Below are 17,074 nucleotides of genomic sequence, written 5' to 3' on the forward strand. Positions count from 1 at the left end.
AGGTTTAATTACTGCAACCTTAAAAGCCCGTGGAGCATAACCTGTTAATAGAGAGAGGTTAATCAGATCTAGTATGGATGTGTTGATTAGGGGAAAGACGTCGTTGAGCAGCTTGGTCGGGATGGGGTCCAGGAGACATGTTGATGATTTAGATGAAGCAATTGTTGAGGTCAACTCAGCGAGATCTATAGGGGAGAAGTAATCCCAGTATAAATGAGGTCTTACAGATGTTTCTAAAGCCATTGTAGTAGATGGCACATCTGCGAGAGCTGTGGGAGTGGTCCGACCAATTTTTTTCTCTAATAGTTGTGATTTTATTTGTAAAGAAGCTCATGAAGTCATTGCTGCTGAGATCTAAGGGAATGTTAAGCTCAACAGCACTGTGGCTCTTTGTCAGCCTGGCTACAGTGCTGAAAAGAAACCTGGGGTTGTTCTTATTTTCCTCAATCAGTGATGAATAAAATGCGGTTCTGGCACTATGAAGGGCTTTCTTATATGTTATTAAACTATCTTTCCAGGCTATGAAAAACTCTTCTGACTTAGTGGAGCGCTCCTTTCCATTTTTCGTGATGCCTGCTTTAAGGAACGGAGTTGCGAGCTGTACCATGGGGCTAGCCTTCTCTGTTTCACTGCCTTCCTTTTCAGAGGGGCAATGGTATAAGTGTATTACGCAGGAAGGCTGCAGTACTATCAACAAGATTATCGATTTGTGTTGGAGTAAAGTTAAGGTGGCCTCCTTCCACTGTGTTGGCAAACGGCACTGAAGTAGATAAAGATGGAATTATTTCCTTAAACTTGGTAACAGCATTGCCAGATGGACATCTGCTGTAGTGGAATTGTTTCCCACATAGAGTATAATCCATTAATGGAAATTCAAAAGTTATTAGAAAATGGTCAGACAGAAGAGGGTTATGGGGAAAAACTATTAAGTGTTCAGTTTTGATGCCATATGTCAGAACCAGATCAAGAGTGTGATTAAAACAGTGAGTGGGTTTATTTAGTTTGAGAGAAGCCAACTGAGTCTAATAATGAACAGAATGCATTGTTGAGGCTGTCATTGTCGGCATCTACATGAATATTAAAGTCGCCTACTATGATTATTTTATCTGTACTAAGCACTAAATCAGACAGAAAGTCTGAGAATTCACTTAAAAACTCTGAATAAGGAGCAGGTGGACGGTATACAATAACAAACAGAACAGGCTTTTGAGTTTTCCAGTTTGGGTGTGAGAGACTCAGGGTGAGACTTTCAAATGAGTTATAACTATGTTTAGGTCTAGGGTTGATTAATAGGCTTGTGTCAAACATCGCTGCCACACCTCCACCCCTTCCTGTGTTTCGAGGGATGTGACAGTTACTGTGACCAGGTGGAGTGGATTCATTTAGGCTGGCATATTCTTCCTGCTGTAACCATGTTTCAGTAAGACACAATAAGTCAATGTGATGTTCACTTATCAAATCATTCACTAACAGAGATTTAGATGAGAGAGATCTGATATTTAATAGTCCACATTTGATTGTCCTATTACTTTCTACTATAAGAGGAGTCATGTCTATATAAATACTATTTGAGTTACTGTATGATTGAGCTGTTGCAGATTAAAGGAGTGTGAATATTGTGGTGTGCTAAATGCACACAAGCCAAACTTTGAGACACACATCACCAGTGCCTATCAGTAACCGGTGTACATCTCCTCCCAGTAACGTTTGACTGGTGGATTCCTGAACTTTCTGGATTCTCTGCCAAATAATGTTTTTGGAATATGCCTTGAGTTTAAAAAAAAAAAAAAAAGATGCTGTGAGCGAGAGGACCCGGGCGCCTATGTTTGTGTTAGTTGGTGGTCCTTTGTTTAGTCCTGCATCATCCAGCAGAAATAGAACAGAGAGACACGGTTCTCTGCTGTGGACTCAACCACTGTAATTGATGGTCTCTTTGGTGACACACAGTCTATGTATTTGTCCAACAAAGTGTGTGGGTCACACAAAAGTAGATGCATGTAACATTCAAAGTGGAAGCAGTTATATTTTTTGGGACTGTAGCCTTACTCCTCTTGCTGTTTTTTAATTGGTACAGCTAACTCGCAAACCTCTATGTGCTGGTCAAAGTTTGCACCAAATGAAAATATGTCAACAGCTGAGGCAGCCATAACTGATTTAGCAACTGCTTAACGTGATTATATGCATATAAAAATCAAAATAGCAGTTTAGGATAGGAAATTATGAGCAGATGAGCAGCTTTGTCTGCTGTTCAATGTACTTCTCCTTACTCTATCTCTGTGTTTGTGCTTTTTGTATGTTACGCTTCCACCCCAAAGTCCTTGGTCCCATGACTCAGATCCATGACACAGATGTATTTTTCTTTAGCCAAGAATATTCTTTCTCAACACCCTCAATCTTGCATCCCCAAAAGAGAGTTTAAACTCAGATTTGATGATTCTGTCACCCAGGAGCATATGCCCACTTTCCTGTTCAACGGCTACGAGGACCTGGACACATTCAAGTTGCTGGAAGAAGAAGACTTGGATGAGCTGAATATCAGAGATCCTCAGCACAGAGCCGTACTACTCACCGCTGTCGAGCTGCTTCAGGAGTACGACAGTAAGTCGACTTAAAAACACACGCACATTTTGGATAGATGTTTGTGCCGACACTCAACTTGCTGATTATTCCCTAAGAAAAATAACTGTGTTTTTGTGGTGTACTGAAACCTCAGTACGCAACTGTCATAGTTAATGCCATGATGGTATCTGTGGATCAACTGTTTGTCTGCAGTGGGCTCTTTCAGAATAAGTATGAAAATTAAAATCAGCCAAACTTAATCAATCCTCTCTCAGTTCATGGTGATGGATCTCTATTTTTGCTCATAAAAGAGTAACAGATTACCAACAAGCAATATGTTTCAAATCAAGGGAAACCAACCCTAATGTTGATCAAGATGATATTTTCCATATGCGTTTGTATTTTCAGGTAGCAGTGATCCAGAGCACAGTGGCCTGTCAGGCTCCCAAGAGAAACTGCTCTCTGAGGGTCAGGGCCTGGTCGGGGACTCCCCACGGGACTCTGGGTGCTACGAGAGCAATGAGAACCTGGAGAATGGTAATGTTAGCTTTGCTTAGTCTGTGCCACCAAGCCCCACTGGGAGCTAGCCTTGCTAAGGCCAAGCCTGGGTCTAGCTTAGTTTTAGTGCCACATTGACTCCTTCAGCTTTTTCCTTTCTGGGCTTCCACCTCTGCTCCATCTTTGGCCGTGCTTCTGCATTTTAACACACCATGCATCTGGATGGCATCAGCCAATCAAACCGCTCCTCTTGCTGTGCCCAAAACCTCCCCTGCACCTAACTTAACCTTTCCAGTTTGGGCGCTCTAGACAAAGAACCCCTTATCATCTCAGACATTCTTACCTTTTACTCTTCTTCCACTTTCTTCACCAGTCTTTCCATTCTCTAGGCATTCTGTATCATCAGTACCAAAGTCCAGTTGTAACTGAAGGGGAACCAGGCCCCAGACCACTAAGCCTAGTCCACCCCACATTACTAGGAGCACAGAGGGATAGACCCTCACCAGTGCACAGAGCTGTTCTGGTGAGGGCAAAGTCACTGCCCAGTCATGGACTCACATTCCCAGCACTCCTACCTGTGGGTTCAAGGCTGATAGAAGGATACCAGGAAGATGATTATGGGTTCAGAGAGTATTTCTGTTAAGTGTTTTTAAAATAGAAGATAGTTTGCAGAGTAGCATGTCAAAAATGCCTTTCTATTTGCAGTGGTGATTCCATAGCCTGAAAAGTTTTTTTTAAAACTGTACAAGTCAGGTAAAGAGTTCACAGCTGCCTTTTAAATTTCTGTTTTTTATGCTTGAAGATGTCACTTTCCTTGTGTTTATAGTGACCATATTGCACAAACAGTCATACAGTATATGCCACAAACAAGATGTGGATGAAAATATTTTGTAGTGCATAGATTGTAAGAGACTTCTGACTATAGAAGTTTGAGGTCTTATTTGTGACATTTGTTTTTTTTTTGTTTTTTTTTTGTATGTTTAGGCTGCTTTATCTCTCTGCTTAAGACTGTATGCGTTGTTCTTCCACATAGAACATTCTTTTTATCATCTACATAATCCATAAACCACTGCTTTGACAAAACTTGTCTTCTTTCTGTTGGGTTCCAGTGTAACTACTGAGTTTCCCCTTTATGTGTGTACGAGTCATTCAGGTTCAACAATTAAGCGTGCAATCTGCCGTCATAAAGATTTAAGTTGTGGAATAAAAACCACGTCTTTTTAAAAAAAAATGGACTCTGGTGCTGCTTGCTTGATTTTTATGTTTTGCCTCTTTTCTATCTGTTTTTCCTTCCATGACACTAAGCGCTGTTCACATTCTAGCAGCATAACATTTATTAAACCTCCAGCATTTCTTCTTGCTGTTTCAGGGTTCCACAGGGCTGCTCTAAATATTGAATTCAAAATGGGAATAAGGGAATTAAAAGTCATTACACAGATTCTGTCTTTAAAACATCCTCCTTTGAAAACCAAAGCTGTGGAGCCCTGAATGTAAGCTCCTTTAATGAACAGACTTTCTTCAGCATATGTGTGTCTGAACAAATTTCCTGTGTCTACAGCAGATGTTGTATTTCTGCCTCATATCATCACATGACTTACTGTGTGAAATCTGTCCACTTTCACTCCTCACTGTCATATTCATACATAACCTGGTGATGTATTGGTCAGTCAGATAAGTAGGTAATGATGATAATCAGTGATCCTCATAATATAAGCAAACAAAAAATACTATACTATTATAATATTAGTAATGTTATATAATATTTAATGATAAATAATATTATTACACATTATCCACACCAAACAAGCCACGAGAAATCTTTAAACAAGATGAAAATTATATCAGTGCTGTAACAGATGTTCCTTGTATCTAGTAAACTATTACCCTAAATAAGATTTTAAAAAAATAGGTAATTCTTAAGACAAGAGAACTGACAAACCCTATTTTAAATTTAAATATATGATTTTTTTCACTTACTTAAAAAATTTTTGTGGGTGACATGGTGGCACAGTGGTTATCACTGTCACCTCACAGCAAGAATACTCCGGGTTCGAGCCCGGGACGACCCGGTGCCTTTCTATGTGGAGTTTGCATTTTCTCCCTGTGCCTGTGTGGGCTCTCTTTGGGTGCTCCGGCTTCCTCCCACAGTCCAAACACATGCCGCTTAGGTTGATTAGCAACTCTAAATCCTCCAAAGGAGTGGCTGTGTGTGTGTGGTTGTTCGTCTCTGTGTGTCAGCCCTGTGATAGACTGGCGACTTGTCCATGGTGTACCCTGCCTCTCGCCCAGTGTCAGTTGGGATTGGCTCCAGTGACCCCCACCCCTTCGCGACCCTTGTTAGGATAAGTGGTATAGTGGATAATGATGGATGGAAAAAGATTTTGCAATATATAGTAATATAAACAATAAATAGAATTCAGAAATAGTAGTATCGATTTGGTCAAGCTTATCACAGTCTGTACAGTGTTTACCTAACTTACTGATGTTACAAAACATTCTAGTAAAGGCAAAGGTCACTTTTACTAATAAATATCCAGACATTCTCAGCTTATCTTGCATGTTTAAATTTGAAGGATCCCTTCAGACAGTCACCAGATCTCCACTGATTTCATATCTGGAAATAAACACTGCAATTAAAGTCATATTTCTTGGAACTTTCAAATAATTACATTTTTATAACCCTTGTCCCTAAATGGTCCTCAGATAACACCAGTTTGCTTGTCTTTTTTCCAAATTTTTTATATATACTTGCAGAAGCCCTGAATGCCAATATATATATATATATTTGCGGGAGCTTTTGAAACATCTCATGAAATTCCATCTGTTGAACTTCTTTCTGCCATTTAACGTTTTTGGCAAGCTACAGTACATTATGTGGCACTCATCCATTTCATCCATCCAGTTTGTTCTGTAAGCCAAAGGATAGATGGTAAGTTACTTCAGCCTTTTGTTCCAGTATTTATGACGTATCCCATCCAGATACCTTTGTATGGGATGGCTGCTATGATGACAACAATTAGCCAGTTTGGTTGCAAGTCGAAGAGCCTATCTCAGTGGCAGTCCACCTCTTCATAAACATCTCTCTGCTTTTGGCTGTGGTTTACAGATGAGCCTTAAAGAGTAAGAATGCACTGCTTACATGAGTAACTGTGACTTGGCCCTGGCAGACATTTAAAATACCTGGGGTAGTGAACTTTTTTTTCAGTCATGAAAACCTACATGATACAGTCGATATATGTCAAATATTATTTTCTCCTTTCACCACATCGGATACCTGCATTTTTCCAAAAACTGCAGCCATCCCAAGAAACAAAGGGAAGCATGGGAAGACAAAAGGCGCCAAGGCACTGAAATACATTAATACTGACTTTTGCGTAGTCTGTTAATAAAAATCAAGTTTGAATAGTAGTGAATACTAGCCAGCTAAAGCGGGAGGTACCTATTACCTGTTAGTTTTTAACAACTGGACTAAATGTTTGAGCTTTTTTAACAGACGAGAAATTTGATTACACTAGGGTGAGAATGAATATTTTCATTTTGCAGGTAAGGGCAAGAAAGCTTCCCGTTCCAGCCGTTCTTCCGTGGGCCACAAGTCTCCAGACTTCCCCACCCTGCCCATGACCCTTTCAACAGAAGCTCTGCAACAGACCAGTAAGAACCAGCGTACAAAGTTCCCTAGAAGCTTCTTCAAACCCTCCCTGAAGAGCTTGAACCTGCTGGTGCTACGCAGAGCCCAAAGACAGTCCCCCATTCCAGCCAGCCGCAGCTGTGAGGATCTGGATGGACCCCCACAGCCCACTGGACCCTGGAAACGGTCCCACTCTCTAGGAGATCTGCACTGGGAGCAGACGTATGAGCAGAAGAAGAATCTGGGTGCAGAGGTGGTGATTAAACCGACCAAGGAAGGACGCAAATCAAGCAACAGTAGCCCAACTAAGATTTGCAGAGATGAGGGTTCCCCAGCTCAGAATGAGACTCCAGTGGTCAGCCCTAAAGCATCAGAGAAACCGCCCATACCCTCCCAGCTGTCTCTGCTTTCCACTTGTCCCATGACCCAGTCCTTCAGTTATCCAGAGCCTCTCTCCAGTCCTAGTTCAAGTCCCCCTGAGTTTGGTGGGGAGAGGGTCATTCGGACTCACCCCAAAAAGCCTCCAGTCCCTCCCCCCGTTCCTGCCAAAAAGTCAAAGGAAAGATTAGCCAATGGCCTGCGCCACCCCCCTCTCTCCCTGCCCTCTTCGCCATCTCCAACTCTCTCCCCAACCCACTCCTTTACCCGTTCTCACCCCAGTAGCCCTGTAATCCAAAGCAGCAGCAGCAGCCCCAGTGCCCCTGCTCTGCCTGCCAAGACCCCGAGCACCCACACCAGCCCCTGTGTCACTTCACCATCCTCACCACTGGGTGAGGAGTCAGGAACTCCGCTGGCAATGCAGCCTCCGTGGCTCTCAGATCTGGGGGGCAAGGTGGCTGTTGCAAGAAAAATGTCCCATAACAAGATGAGTCCTGACCTGCTCACCCTGCTCGAACAACGGCTGGAGGTGGAGAGAATTGACCTAACAGAGGAGCCCTACTCCGACAAGGTTAGCAAAGTATAATTAACCTAAACATGAGAAGAGAAATCACCTCACAGTTTTGATTATAAATGACATGTGGGATGACTTTCACTTGTGTTGCAGATCAGTAAGTACATAAATGCACCATTTGTTATCTGGTAATAATTCTTGTATACCTCAAAGATGATGGCAACCATTAAAAACAACATCTTAGCCCCATGTGAAAACGGGGCTCCAGGACTCCTCAGGGATCTATTTGCCTTGTGTCCAGCTCTTAGGCTTATTCAGTTTAGCATTGTAACATGCCTAACTTAAATCGCTCATAAGCTTGGATCCAATTAGTTTGTGTTTAGGCCAACATCAAACATCAGCGGTTTGTTTTGGATCTCATTTAGTTTGAAAATATACACCAATAGAGTCTAAGTTTGTTTCTCTTTGTACATAGATTTTGTATGCAAGTGCATTTATTTGTGGGTGAGGGTGTTGTGTTTGTGTGTATGCACAATAATAAATACAGTGCCTTGAGCTGTGGGGGCAACACTGTAGGCTGAGTCTCATGCTGATGCAGTTGAGACTGTTAGGTTTATAGGCTGAATCGTGCTGAAGACAGACAGGGCTGTAAAGCGCTTACTGGACCTCAGGCTGGGCCCCTTTAACATGGAGGGAGTCCCTGGCCCAAACAGAAAAAGAGCACAGTCAAACACACAGAGGCATTGACATGAGGTGAGATATAGTGCATTAGAGCCCAGCACAACTCTGCTGGATTGATGTTAGTCAGGATTGGATTGCAGAGGCTGTAGTGGCATCTTGTAGCATATGAATCTGCACAAGCATGAATGCAGATCAGAGGTCATACAATTTAAAAATGTCTTAATATATTTTTTTTTACATTTATACCACATTTATGTGGTTGATTCCTATATACCCGTCATCATTGTGTCTTTCTACCCTTTCCTGCACCAGCATGGCCGCTGTGGGATCCCCCAGCCACTGGTGGAGCGTTACTCTGAGGACTTGGAGCAGCCTGTCAAGGACGTGGCCTCCACCATGGACCAGCTCCGAGTCAAAGAGCTCCGTAAACAACACCGCATGGCTGTAAGCCAATAACACTGATTTTCCTCCTTGTTTTGTAACAGTGGAAAACGTTTGAACATTTTTTTGAGTCACAGAGCTGTAGATACAGTTTTACTGATGCTTTCCTTGAAAGTAACAATGCAGGCTGAAAAATAGGCCAGTTAGGACACAGATTTCCTTGTACCTGAGGCTGGTGGTGTCACTGAGGAGGACTGTAAATTACAGGGTATACTTGCTTAAATATGTGTATTCTGTAATGCAGCTGCTGTTACTAATGCTTAATTATCCAACTGTGTCACTCAGATCCCCTCTGGAGGTTTGACAGAAATGTGCCGGAAGCCTCTGCCCTCAGGTAACATCAACACAGTCTCTGATTGGCTCATCTCCATCGGCTTGCCTATGTATGCCACATCCCTGGCAGCAGTGGGAATCGACACGCTGAGTCACGTGGCCGTGTTAACAGAGAGTAGCGTTTGGGAAGCTGGGGTGCGGGATGAAAGACACGTGCGCCGGCTAGTCAGTGAGGCAAGATTGGTCAGTGTACACAGAGAGGCTCAGTCCTAATCATGTCGGGGGAGTCGGGTTGGATTGCAGGTATCAACTTTACTGGTCAGTACTGTCTCATTTAAACATGGTCAGTAGGTGGCCAAAGGCAAATTGGCCACAGGATTTAAGGACCACGCACATGACCACAGCACTACAGTACTTCCTGTCTCGCACAATTCAAAATACTTAAAGTGAACCACCCTGCTCTCTGATTCTCTCTCTCTATCATTCTATTTCCTCAGATGTTTACGGCATTTGTTTAGGAGTTTATCCTAACAGCCAAGACGAGATATGAGATGCCTTTTTTTAAGACTGTAGACTCACGCTGTGGGATGGCTTCTATTCTGAAGACACCCCCAAGGTCTTAAAATAAAGACTTGGATTTGCCTTTAAGGAGGAAAGCACACCGTTTTGTAGAAATGTTTTTTAAAATACAGAAAGATGTTTATTTCCTGCATATTTCAGAAATGCTTCACTTTCATCTCTCGTGGCAAGGCAACGCTCTCTAGGGGTCTTCTAAGGAAGTAGTTTTTCATTCTAATAGGTTCACAATGACGAGGACAGAATTCAGTCAATGTCTGGACTTGTAATCAACTAAACACCTACAGCAAACAATGAATAACTGGTGGTTTGGAGATGGCTTTGTATTATGTTTCTATATTATAACATAATGCATATCTTAATTATAAAAGATTTATTTGTTAAATTTTGTGTTTGCCTTTTGAATGTTGCAGCCTTATTTTGAGGCCATCTCTCAGTCATTTCTAAGATGAAACAGCTGACATCACTTATACTATATGTCCGCTGCATATCTTGGCATGAACACTCTATTCCAGTATGAAAATGAGTCACTGTTATCGCAATCAACCTTCACTGCAACAATACATTCCCTGTCTATACAAGACATTTAGGTTGCCTTACCATTATGAATGAACAGCTACAAGACACATAACAGTGTTGATTTTTCCCTTGACTGAGGCTGAACTGTACTAAAGGTACAACACGCCCATACCAGATCATGCATATGGGTGTGGCATCATTCAGTGTTGAACATCCCTTCACCCTGTTCAACACTTTCACTGTACAGCACATGTTTCATGTTGAGAGTTGTGGGACAGGGAGGGAGCAGAAAATAAAATGTTCCAAAGACGCAGCTGACATCTGGGCTGTCGTGTTTGGAATCATCAGACTGTCGACAGTTTGGTTACAGCTTTGAGAATTTTGATTTATACCTGAAAAACAAGATGTTTGGGCTTTTATACTGTGGTTATCATCGGTGCAGTTCTGAAATTCATATTTGGAGTTTTGCCAAACACATTGAGGACAGATGGTGTTATATCAGGTGAAACTACGACATTAAATGATCTTAAAAATCAGGGAAATGCTGAGTTGGGTCAGCCTGTTACAAAATCTTTGGGCCAAAAACAAACTTTTTGCTCTTTCATTTGCACACACTGCATCATACTGAAAGGATAAGGCAGGTCTATTAACAGTGTTTCCAACACTCCTCATACAGAGACAAACGGACAATGATTTGTCTGTCAGTCCTTGATCGGTTCATTAATCTGTGCCATAGATGTCTGTGTACCAGGTGACATGTTTCTTCATTAGCAAACCTGAGCGTGAGGAGCTAGCAGAATATAAACAAAGCAGAGAGCTCACGCATGGGCAATTGACTCAGACTCGTACTAACTTCAGGAAATTATGGTCGCTCAGAGTATTTGAAGCAACATAGTCAGGTCTGTGGTTTTTATAAAGAAAAAAACATGTCACCGAGCAGAGAAATGGTTTCCCTGATGTGTTTTTAATCATTTTTAAACAGCAGTGGAGATCTATCTCACAGATGAACCAGCTAATCCAGGACTGACAGACATTAACTGTAGGTAAGTCATTGTCGGTTTTAGTCTCTGTGTGGTGATTGTTGAAAATACTATTAATATAGAAAATGATCCACCTTATTTCTGAAGCTAACAAATATTCCTCATGTTTTCCCCCTTTATTTAGCAACTGAAGACTTATTCCATGGATTTCATATTTTCGCAGTTGTTAAAAAAATTTTTTTGTTTGTTTGTTTTTTGTGGGCACTTGATAGGTGTTTAATGCGTTTTTCTCTTCAGTCAAAGCGGTGCTCTGGGAAAGTGAGGATAGGGGTCATTATTTTAAAAAATAGAGAGAGAGAAGATCCTGGTCATGTTTTGTAAAGAATGGGAAATACTGACACTATAAATGCACTTTAGAGGGTAAGATTAGCTCTTTATTGGCGAAATTGGCTATATTTTGTTCACAGGTCCACAAAGGAATATTTGTTGTCAGGTATTATAAAGGGTTTCAGTGGGTTATGCTGGTATTTTTATTTAGTATTGATTTCCTAATGCCAAGTCCAATAACCATTCATGATTTAACCTGTTCCTGTTACTTACTTCTGGTTTGTTTTTGCGGTCTTAAAAAATAAATTCTTAATTACATATATGAAATGCCTAGCATACATTTTACATTCTGTATATGTAATTGATATTTAAATAACTTATTTTTGCTTTTTTTCATATCAACTGTAATTAGCTGTACTATATAAATAGCAATACCTTTCTGCATAATGCATATTGCTTTAGCCAGTGAGGAACTACACTATGTATTGTAAAATATGTGTACAAATTATTTTATTTGGTTTTCATCTACTTAATGATTGTCCATACATATTTGCTTGTGTATTGAAACAACAAAAGTAATGTCCATAACTATTTGTCATTATGAAATATAATAAAAACTGTTTCTTGCCATATACCAGCCTTTTGATTGCTGTGATGAATAGACACACACAATGACAAAACGACATGAGGATTGCCTCCCAGCTGTTTTCATCACTGTTAACTGACGCTGCGCATTGTCCCATCCTCTGCAGCTTTATTCTGCCTGTCTGGCTCTTGTTGTAGTATAGCTGTTATCAGTGGAAACATGCAGCGTTTTTCCAGGCATATTCATGTAAAGGAACCCCATATAGGTACGCACAAAAACCATCAACTTGGTTCCATAAAATTTCATCCCAAAGAACTGCATCTGAGAAGAGATTACTTGTACAGCTTCTATCTCAGCCTGCATTAAGCATAAGTCTCGAAGAATAAAAACACTACCTGTGTAATGTGTCTTCATTTGCTTGTTGCTAATGCCTTAAAAAAAAAAAAGAGCCACTGTACAGTTCCTTCATGCAGCTGTAATGAACAGGCAGCATCTCCACAGATCCAATTTCTCATCCAATTTAAAAGTATCTCAGGAGGAAAAGGTTGCAGTGGACTTACTTGCTATTTTACTGATCCACTTTCCTCTGCTGGGTTTTTGCACAGATACACAATATTTCTATGTGAACTATAGTGAGGTCTAAAATATATACACAAGCATGCCTTTATCTGACTTGGTCATAATTCATCATTACAATTATCACATATACTGTACTGGGAGCAGCCTGTGATTTCCCAGATTCCTCCAGGGCACTGTTAAACTATAAGTGTGATACTTCTATCAGTTCTTTTAGGGAAATTCACCTGCTACTGTCAGTGTCCCCTTCAGGGCCATACAGAGTCTCTTAAGTAGTTCCTCTAAAGGGCTGTGCCGTGAGCAAAGTCTGATCCCTAACATTGATTTTAGTGTTGTAAAGCACATACCAGCTGTCTGAATTTGTAGCTCTCAGGGTTATTCCTTATTCCTGCCTGTTGATTCTGATCCTGCTAAACGCAGTTTAGGGGCCTCTTAATCTTAAGTGGGTGCCCCTTGATAGACAGACAGTGGGTGTGATTCAAATGTACCTTTTTTCAAGAAATATTATTTATTCTAATATGACTTTACTATTGTATGGAAAACCTCGAAGGTCTGACATTTTAAAGAATGTGTGTGAAGCTGAATTGCAGCACCATGTCACCATGACACGCCCTGAGGCGTAGAGTTGCTGATTCAACAAATCTGTAAACTTAATGTTTTAATATATTTTAAGCATGTTTCTTGGTTGCTTTGTGTCGAGTCACTGTGTGTTTCTTTCAGGTGTTCATTTTCTTCCATAGTCCAAAGACTTGCAATCTGTTTTTTGATCTATGGAGGGTTTACATTAAACGGGGTATCATACCACCAGAAATGATTTCCAAAACTAATCTTATTAGACTAAGCCTGAGTTTCTGCAGTGAGATTCATATTGTAGTTCAGTGTAATAACTTTGTGTGCTGCATGGCAAATAGGGCTGGCAGGGCTATAAACCTAGAATTCACTCAGTCTTTTTGTGCCTACCTTGCAGTATGCAGCACCGCACTATTTACCATTAGCTTACCTGCAGAAAAGTCAGGCCAGCGGGCCCTCAACAGAAATGTTTTGTTTCTCTTTATTACTTTTGTTCTTTGAAGCCAAACTGTTTTTCACTGCTAGTTGCTCCCTTGACTACTGCAGCTGTCAGCAGTGAAAGTACATCAGCATCTTGATGGGGTAGTTACTTTGCTGAATGACTGTTGTCGCCTGCTAAGTGCAGGTGTGGTGTAATGGCCTGGCCTTGGTGTGGAAAGATGTATGGCTGACTGTAAGGTCCTTACAGCTAGCCAAAGGGGAAAGAGAAGAATGAAGAGACTAATCCCACAGCATACATCAGTCATCTACACCTTTATCCTAAAGTAGTGATAACACAGCTTGTTCCACCACAATAACAACTTTACACTGAGAATACAATTAAGGATGTACAGTATATTTAGTTTAATGGCATGTGGGCGTGAAAATGTCAATAAACTATAATCGCCCTGTGTTGTTATTGAATAGTAAGAGTTTTGGTAAATCACAAAGGATTCACCTCCTCATACCTGTTAGTCTTATGAATCAAACTCATTTCAGTGGATGCACAGACTGAACGCCCCTATCTCCATGAACACTGGGTGGCGCTGTGTTACACACTCCGATCCAAACCAAAACCTCCTGGATGAGGTGGAAGTTTTTCCTCTTTCCACGTTCAGTAATCTGACACCCCAAAAAAACTCGGAGAAGAAGGATGGACCCTCAACTCAAGTGGAAGGACGGAAGAAAGGAGCAGTCAAACAACGAGCACAAACGAGAGGAACCGAGCAGCCGCGAAACGCTGTGCGCAAAAAACAACCCAGTGGCTGTGGCAGCGGGGGGTGGGGGGGAACTGGTTGCCTGTGCGTCTCCAAATAACTGGCTGTCCGCCTCAAATTATCTCAAAGCGACAAGTTTGACTTCCAGCAGACGGATGGGTGACTTTCCGCGGCGCTTTGTGAGGAGGAGATGATGAAGAATTTCAGTAGCAGTCCTCTTCACAGCAACAACCAGACTCCCAACCACATAAGAGAGCGAAACAACAGAAAGTACAGCTTACTCTCGACTGTCCTGTTGCGATTTTCTCTGCGAGGTTATGGTTTCTGCATGGCTACGCTGTTCCTCTTCTGTTTCGGCTCCCTGTTTTACCAGCTGAACGGAGCACCCCCTAAAATCCTGCTGGACATCCGACAGTACCTCGGTAAGAACTTTTAATTTCCTCTGCTGGCTGAAGCGCGCATTTGAATAAAGGTTGTGCTGCGTGTCTAGGTGCCCTTTTTGGATGGGACATATAAAGGGATTTTTATTTAAAATGAGGGAGAATTAATGAGGTCTGCACCATTCATTCGCTGCCAGGCGAAAGTCTCATTAATGAGAACCACCGGGGGCCACAGGCTCCCTCCGACCCTATTCACACCAGATGAGTTACAGTTATTTCGATGCTCTCTGACTATACCCTTTAAACCATCCATTGTGCGGTCACACTTTAGCATGAGTGTGCACATTGACATTTGTTTATGCACATCTGTATCATTTGTTTCCTCCGAGTTTAAAATGCATGTTTTTCAGACCAAAACACGAGGAATGCGCTTTCCTTTGCACCACGTGAATATCCGTTCCGAGATTTATTATGGTTCCAAGGATTTAGCAACTGTTAAGCTCGATACTGTATGAGGATGGAGACTGACACCTCCTCTTGTACAGCCAACTGGTGCGCTCCAGCGCTCATTACGCACGACAGGCACCGGTAGGTAGAAAAGGCAGAGGGTTAAGATAGATCTGCGGTGACTGCCAGGCTTTAAGATAAACAGTCAAAAAGGAGGCGTGTGTTCATGTATGGTCTCGTGAACTAAAACCAGCTCCCACTCTGCACAGAATCAGATGTTGAGGTTTCCTATCACCATGACTGTCACTGCACCTCCACGAAAGTCTTGTGTGGTGAAAAGAGGTTGTGTTCCTACCTGTTACACAGGGTATGGAGCCTTTATGTCTTGATAAACATCTGGAACAGAATGAGAATCACTCACCAAGTCAGTCACTAATCTCAAGGATCAGAGTAGACGCACACAAACACATGTATGCACACACAGGCCTGCACACTACAGTTGCACAGTATTATAACAAATCATTTACTTGGTTTGGACCCCTGTTAAAATATTAGTGCAGATTTTTTTTGCAGCAAAAGCAAGTTTAATTGTTCTATTTGAGTATCATGGAGAGCATTGATACTTTGCTCTATTTAAATGCCTGATCAGACTCTATATGCACTGCACACATTCACTCGTATACATATTTGCCTCCTAATCTGATTTAGAAATTGCAGCAGTCAATGCAAGTCCATTTAATTTTAGAGTAATTGCACAAAGCTAATGTGCCCACAGTCAGATAGCTTATAATGTCTGTTACTTTTTCATCAAGCCACACTCTACTTCTGAGAAGTGCTCTTTAACTTACACACAAGTTTAACTTATCAGTGACAAATATCTTATATCTATATAATATTATTAGCAGATGGCACATTTCAATTGAAGTTAAACATATGGACCATAAGCACAAGGAATCCCTCTCTTAGAAGAAGAATGAAGGCCTGAGCCCACCTGTGTGACCTGATCTTCACGGCAGCTCTGCACAGAGACCCTGAGGGCCTGAGACCTGTCAGATGCTAACTGCTCTACACTCGGTAGACTTCAGCAGAGGGGGGTCCTTATGTAACAGTGACACAACTACAGAGTAGCACCTCCACTGGGATCTGGAGGAGTAATCTTTTCCATTCGTTATGATGCTGACACCAGGAGAAAAAGCTTTGTTTCTGAGTGAAAATAATGACCCTGTTAAATGCAAAGTAAAATATTAAAAAGTGTGTTTTGGATAGGCTTCTGATTCTACAGTCGAGTAGCAGGATTGTGATCAATTTCAGTCAACGTCCTTTTAGTTTGGATGAATAGGGTTCCGGTTTTGTTGTGGACGTTGTGTGGTAGAAGAGAAGGAGATGTCATCTGCTCGAGGAAACTTGTGGTCTTGAGTACTTGCAGGAGAGAATAGCAAAATCTGGGAGACAGGAGTGAAGGTGGATAACTTACTGTGCAGAATCTTCTTGTGATTTGGTGGCAAAATGGTCTGCGTTGGTTCTTTGAAGTAAAGTTTGTAAGAAAGTTACTTGATGTTCCCCAGTTTCTGTATTTGTCGCTTCATCCCTATCAGTTCCAGACTCACTCACCTCCGCCTTTCTGTCTTCACTCTTACTTTTTCTGACTCTGTGTGGCATTGATCGATGAGTGGAACGGCATGCCGGGTGAGTCAGGAACTGGATCCAAACTCTGCCTAACTCAATTAGCCGTACATGAAATAATGAAGAGAAAATGCAGCATTAATATCCTACAGACACACGTGTACTATTTGGTTCATGTATGTGGGTGATGAGCTGACCTGCAGCCTCTTATGAGCAACCTTGTGTTACTTTTGGCTGCACTGTGCTAAGATGAAGGTGAGGATTCCTGGTGAGGTTACGTGAATGTGGAAGAGAATAGTGAATTGATTTTGTGTGTGTCAGT

At 41.6% G+C, this 17,074-nt stretch overlaps 2 protein-coding genes across 11 annotated transcripts in view; both read left to right on the top strand.

Annotated features, from left to right (window-relative positions):
- sash1a (SAM and SH3 domain containing 1a) overlaps positions 1-11,965 on the top strand; it is a 159,108-nt gene extending 147,143 nt beyond the window's left edge. For 6 of the 10 annotated variants that reach the window (XM_020589790.1, XM_020589793.1, XM_020589792.1 and 3 more), the window contains 5 exons: positions 2,448-2,598; positions 2,968-3,096; positions 6,601-7,634; positions 8,571-8,702; positions 8,985-11,964. In XM_020589790.1, coding sequence (XP_020445446.1) covers positions 2,448-2,598; positions 2,968-3,096; positions 6,601-7,634; positions 8,571-8,702; positions 8,985-9,245 — 1,707 coding nt within the window. In that variant the 3' untranslated portion in view covers positions 9,246-11,964. Of the gene's footprint in view, positions 1-2,447; positions 2,599-2,967; positions 3,097-6,600; positions 7,635-8,570; positions 8,703-8,984 lie in introns of all 10 variants that reach the window. The other 4 variants (XM_020589787.1, XM_020589786.1, XM_020589795.1 and 1 more) reach the window with 2 other exon arrangements.
- A 2,283-nt stretch (positions 11,966-14,248) lies between these two features.
- The window catches only part of usta (uronyl 2-sulfotransferase a), a 44,459-nt gene continuing 41,633 nt past the window's right edge, over positions 14,249-17,074 (top strand). Inside the window, exon 1 of the mRNA XM_020589784.1 lies at positions 14,249-14,724. Within this exon, the coding sequence (XP_020445440.1) occupies positions 14,493-14,724 (232 nt within the window). The 5' untranslated portion in view covers positions 14,249-14,492. The remainder of the gene's footprint in view (positions 14,725-17,074) is intronic.

Source organism: Monopterus albus, unplaced genomic scaffold, assembly GCF_001952655.1.
Source record: "Monopterus albus unplaced genomic scaffold, M_albus_1.0 scaffold9.1, whole genome shotgun sequence".
Lineage (NCBI taxonomy): Eukaryota > Metazoa > Chordata > Actinopteri > Synbranchiformes > Synbranchidae > Monopterus > Monopterus albus.